The 5,980-nt window shown below is 43.1% G+C and overlaps 1 protein-coding gene across 1 annotated transcript in view; it reads left to right on the top strand.

Moving 5' to 3' along the window:
• Positions 1-5,980, top strand: part of stm (starmaker) — an 18,627-nt gene that overhangs the window by 7,112 nt on the left and 5,535 nt on the right. The window contains exons 6-9 of the mRNA XM_046059082.1: positions 973-1,008; positions 2,638-2,676; positions 3,441-3,506; positions 3,700-3,729. Of these exons, the coding sequence (XP_045915038.1) occupies positions 973-1,008; positions 2,638-2,676; positions 3,441-3,506; positions 3,700-3,729 (171 nt within the window). The remainder of the gene's footprint in view (positions 1-972; positions 1,009-2,637; positions 2,677-3,440; positions 3,507-3,699; positions 3,730-5,980) is intronic.

Raw genomic sequence — 5,980 nt, 5'->3', positions numbered from 1 at the left:
CGTTCACCTGTCTGGCTTACTACATTCCCGTTCACCTTTCTGGCTGTCCACATTCACCTGTCTGGCTGTCCACGTTCACCTGTCTGGCTGTCCACATTCACCTTTCTGTCTGTTCACATTCACGTTCATCTTTCTGGCTGTCCACGTTCACCTGTCTGGCTGTCCACGTTCACCTGTCTGGCTGTCCACGTTCACCTGTCTGGCTGTCCACGTTCACCTGTCTGGCTGTCTACGTTCACCTGTCTGGCTGTCCACGTTCACCTGTCTGGCTGTCCACGTTCACCTGTCTGGCTGTCCTCGTTCACCTGTCTGGCTGTTCACGTTCACGTTCACCTGTCTGGCTGTCCACGTTCACCTGTCTGGCTGTCCACGTTCACCTGTCTGGCTGTCCACGTTCACCTGTCTGGCTTTCCACGTTCACCTGTCTGGCTGTCCTTGTTCACGTTCATCAGTCTGGCTGTTCACGTTCACCTTTTTCGCTGTTCACAATGACCTTTTTCGCTGTTCACGTTCACCTGTCTGGCTGTTCACGTTCATCTGTCTGGCTGTTCACATTCATCTGTCTGGCTGTTCACATTCATCTGTCTGGCTGTTCACGTTCACCTGTCTGGCTATTCACATTGACCTTTTTTGCTGTTCACATTGACCTTTTTGGCTGTTCACGTTCACCTGTCTGTTCACATTTACCTTTTTGGCTGTTCATGTTCACCTGTCTGGCTGTCCACATTCACGTTCACCTGTCTGGCTGTTCACATTGACCTTTTTGGCTGTTCACGTTCACCTGTCTGGCTGTTCACCTTGACCTTTTTGGCTGTTCACGTTCACCTGTCTGGCTGTTCACATTGACCTTTTTGGCTGTTCATGTTCACCTGTCTGGCTGTTCACATTGACCTTTTTGGCTGTTCATGTTCACCTGTCTGGCTGTTCACATTGACCTTTTTGGCTGTTCACGTTCCCTTGTCTGTCTTTCAGCTCCCTCAGCATCAGAACAGGCGACTGGATCAACAGGTCAGTCTGTGTTTAATCGGTGAACAGAAAAATAACTTCAGATTATTGGTTCTGTGTTCTTGTCATGGTTTCTGGATATTTGCATAGTTTCATCTCAAATAGTTGTTACAGTTCATGTGTGTACCCTGGTTCAGACGGCAGACGGTGAGAGGAAGGGTTTCACACATTAGAATCTTTAGTATCTTTAAACAGCCAGGTGTGGACAAATTACGAACCAGGGGCAAGTGGGGACAGGCCCAGGGACTAGAGGAATCACGGAGCATATACTGAATACAAAGACACAGAAGACACCCACAGAGAGACAGAAAGTGAGCACAGAGACACAAAACAACTAGAGACAGAAAGTGAGCAATGAGACACAAAACTACTACAGAGACACAAAACAAAAGTGAGCACAGAGACACAAAACAACTACAGAGAGACAAAACAACTACAGAGACAGAAAATGAGCACAGAGACACAAAACAACTAGAGACAGAAAGTGAGCAATGAGACACAAAACTACTACAGAGACACAAAACAACTACAGAGACACAAAACAAAAGTGAGCACAGAGACACAAAACAACTACAGAGAGACAAAACAACTACAGAGACAGAAAATGAGCACAGAGACACAAAACAACTAGAGACAGAAAGTGAGCAATGAGACACAAAACTACTACAGAGACACAAAACAACTACAGAGACACAAAACAAAAGTGAGCACAGAGACACAAAACAACTACAGAGAGACAAAACAACTACAGAGACAGAAAATGAGCACAGAGACACAAAACAACTAGAGACAGAAAGTGAGCAATGAGACACAAAACTACTACAGAGACACAAAACAACTACAGAGACACAAAACAAAAGTGAGCACAGAGACACAAAACAACTACAGAGAGACAAAACAACTACAGAGACAGAAAATGAGCACAGAGACACAAAACAACTAGAGACAGAAAGTGAGCAATGAGACACAAAACTACTACAGAGACACAAAACAACTACAGAGACACAAAACAAAAGTGAGCACAGAGACACAAAACAACTACAGAGAGACAAAACAACTACAGAGACAGAAAATGAGCACAGAGACACAAAACAACTAGAGACAGAAAGTGAGCAATGAGACACAAAACTACTACAGAGACACAAAACAACTACAGAGACACAAAACAAAAGTGAGCACAGAGACACAAAACAACTACAGAGAGACAAAACAACTACAGAGACAGAAAATGAGCACAGAGACACAAAACAACCACATAGACACAAAACAACAACAGAGAGACAAAACAACTACAGAGACAGAAAATGAGCACAGAGACACAAAACATCTACAGAGAGACAGAAAGGGTAAAAGTAAATCTATAGCTCAACAGATTATTCAGGAACAGGCAGAGACACTCCACAAGAAGACCAGGGAGGAAGAAAGGACTTTACAGACACCCTCAAACACAAGCAGGCAGGCTGGTTGCACAGGGGAGAAACATCAGGCAGTCAGGACAGATACCAAGCAAAGCAAGGACACCAGAGAAAGACTACTTCAAAAAAAACCCAAGGAAATACAAAAACCAAAACCCCAAACTGTGGCACACAGATAAAAACCTCAGGATAACCCGTCTCTTTATTTTCTCCTAAGGTGCTGCTGACAGCCCAGACTCTGATGAACAGACTCAAGGTAACCTGTTTACCTGTATTATAGAGCACAGTCCAGACCAGAGGGGTGTACTATGAAGCAAGTTGGACACGGCCATAAAAGGGGGCGTTTAATGAGTCATGTGACTCTTCTGCACAAAAGGACTAATCACTTGCGGCTTCTTCAGTCAAGAGGAACAGGTCGTTATAAAGGAGACTATTAAAAATTTATTACACCAAGAAGCAACAATGTTGCTGCAAATAAAGCTAGAGAGGAAGGCTGGCAGAAAATTGTCTAAATTTGTACGTTAATATTTATTTTACCACCCAAAAACCGATCAGTGCCTACTGTTTATTTCCAACTGACAGCTGCACATCGAGCTCTTAAAGTTTAAACTTGATGCTCAAGAAGTGTATCAGACACTGTCCCTTAATGACAGCCAAGTCAAGGGAATTTAATTGATAGAAAATTCTCTGTGACAAATCCCAATAGAATAATCAGTGTTCTAATCTGTCTTCTATTAGCTGCAATAATAAGAGTGAGTGGCAGGGCGCCATGTTTACATTAGGTTATTCATGCTGATGTAGTTAGGCAAAAAGAGAGACACCTCTGTAACACTGAAATCTGGCATTAAGCTCAACACACCTCGCTGACAGTCATCTCGCTTCGTAGTACCCCTCTCGTCCCTGAGATAACTTCTGTCATGATTTGACACTATATAAAGAAAAGTGAACTGAATTGTAAATACTTTATCAGGAGGAAGAAGACTAGCATCAGCGCTAACTGCTGTGCGTTGGTCTCCGTAGGTGGAGACAGCCTGCAGAACTCCACAGAAACTGCTGACAGCAACGACTCAGCTGAATCATCTGAAGGTGATTTTCCGCTGCCGTCAGCTTCAGTTTCCATCTTTGTCTTTAGTTTTTTTGACAATGGAACTTCTTTTCTCTGAAACAGTAAACCAAACAGCAGAGTCACGCTGAGGGGGAAACTCACACAAAGAATGAGGATGTTCATTTCCCTAAAAACATACAAGGAAACATTTTTCTGTTCATCTATGTGTTTCAGATCCTTCAGATTCAGATGAGACAACTGAAGGTCAGTGTGTCTGTTGTTTTATTTGAAATTCTTGTAGAAACAGGTTTGAAGAGGCTCTTTAAGCTTAGACAGAATTTCCCCCAAGAAAGCAGGAAGTTAAATTATTGTTAAATTTTCCGCCTAAAATGTTTTTACTCCTTTTTAGTTATTATCAGGGTCTGTAACAAAAACCTGTACCACAAAACTGTTGTAATTATACAGGAAACATATTTAGTGTCCACAGAGGGACAAACAGGGAAGAACTTCCACTGATGTCAGTGTTGAGGGCTGGTCGTATAGTGGACCCAGATACAGTCACAGAGACTCAGGGTAAAGAAGAAAACAGAGATTTTGGTTATGCAGGTTCACTTACATAGATTTCATGTTGTTTTTGTGCACGTTTATCCTGATTTTAAGAAGTTTTGCACAAAACATCTGCTTAGACCACTGACCCTGATCCCTGACAGCTTACCACTGCTGCTACTACTATTCCAAGATGTTCTCATCTCAGTGCATCATTAAAACGCTTTTAGACAGCGTGACAAGGTGTAATTATTTGACGCTAAAGGTACCCTTCAGCATCCGTATGAAACGCCACCGTTTGCTACATCACAGCAACACTAAGGAGGCTAACCCTACATGCTAGCACATCGGCCGTGAGCCGACAAGCATAAAGTCGATGACTTAGGTTTAGGCACAAAGACGCCCCAGAGCGTCTCGTACAGACGCATCCAGGAGTACTTAGAAACGAACCCGTCAGATAAGTACGCTTTGTCACTTTTTCTGAAAGGGTCAGTATTGGAAGCCCTGAGATGAGAAAGGTCCGACTATTCCTACTGCTACTACTACCATTACTGCTACTGGTATTGTTGTTGCTTCTAGTACCCCCAGCTAGTAAACCAATTCTTCAAGAAGTCTTCAGTTGTTGGAAGGTACACCAATCAGCCATTACATTATTGCAAGGTGGGGCCTCCATGGATCGGACTTGTTTGTCCAGCACATTTACTCAATTGGCACCTTTAGCCAAAGTGACTTGGAGGAAAAACATAGAAGAATCAATAAAGCATTAAGGCTGCAACTAATTATTATTAAATGATTATTTTCATAGTCAACTAATCTGTTAATTGTTTATTCGATTAGTCTACTAGTCGACTAGTCACAATTATTTTTGTCACCCCCTAACCCTACCCCTAACTCTAATTAAACCATTTAACTAATTAAATATCTTTCTAGTGAACTACTGATCTCCAACACAGACTAACTAGCTAATGTTACCATTAAAAAGGCTCCTCCTATAATTCACTTATTTATACTAACTTTAAAACTTTTCAATTCAATTTTATTTATATAGCACCAAATCACAACAACAGTTATCTCACAGCGCTTTTCATAAAGAGCAGGTCTAGACCGTACTCTGTGATGCTATTTACAGAAGCCCAACAGTTCCCACCAAGAGCAGCACTAGGAGACAGAGGCAAGGAAAAACTTCCTTTAAGAGGCAGAAACCTCGAGCAGAACCATGACTCAGGGTGGGCGGCCATCTGCCTCCACCGGTTGGGGTGAAGGGGAGAGGGAGGGAGGGAGGGAGGGGGGGAGAGAGAGAGAGAGCCTACACAATATCCACACACAGAGGTACAGACAGTAAAGGTGATGTTGCTATAGACTAAATGAAAAATGGTACAGATATTTATAGTAGTGTTAATGGTAACAATCGTAATGTTAATGATTATAATAACAATAATAATAACAATAGGACTAGTAACAATAGTTGTTGCAGCAGAGGGTATCGAGCAGGAACACAGGGGCAGCAGGTGACCCGCAACCACAGATCCAGACTCCACAGCTCCAGAGCCAGAAACACCTGCAGGAAGTGATAGGAGGAGAGAGGAGAGGGACGAGAAAGCACAAGACTACCGGAAAGGGGAGAAGTTGTGTTAGTAACATGCAATAATGGGATGAGGTTGCATACAGAGGGAGAGAAAGTAGAGGAGAGAGGAGCTCAGTGCATCATGGGAAATCCCCCGGCAGTCTAGGCCTATAGCAGCATAACTAAGGGATGGTTCAGGACTCACCTGAGCCAGCCCTAACTATAAGCTTTATCAAAGAGGAAAGTCTTAAGCCTACTCTTAAATGTGGAGATGGTGTCTGCCTCCTGAACCCAAACTGGACCCTGGTTCCACAGGAGAGGAGCTTGATATCTGAATGCTCTGGCTCCTAGTCTACTTTTGGAGACTCTAGGAACCACAAGTAACCCTGCATTCTGGGAGCGCAG

The sequence above is a fragment of the Micropterus dolomieu genome, linkage group LG09 (assembly GCF_021292245.1).
Source record: "Micropterus dolomieu isolate WLL.071019.BEF.003 ecotype Adirondacks linkage group LG09, ASM2129224v1, whole genome shotgun sequence".
Taxonomy (NCBI): Eukaryota; Metazoa; Chordata; class Actinopteri; order Centrarchiformes; family Centrarchidae; genus Micropterus; species Micropterus dolomieu.
This window is presented reverse-complemented; position numbering and strand designations above follow the sequence as displayed.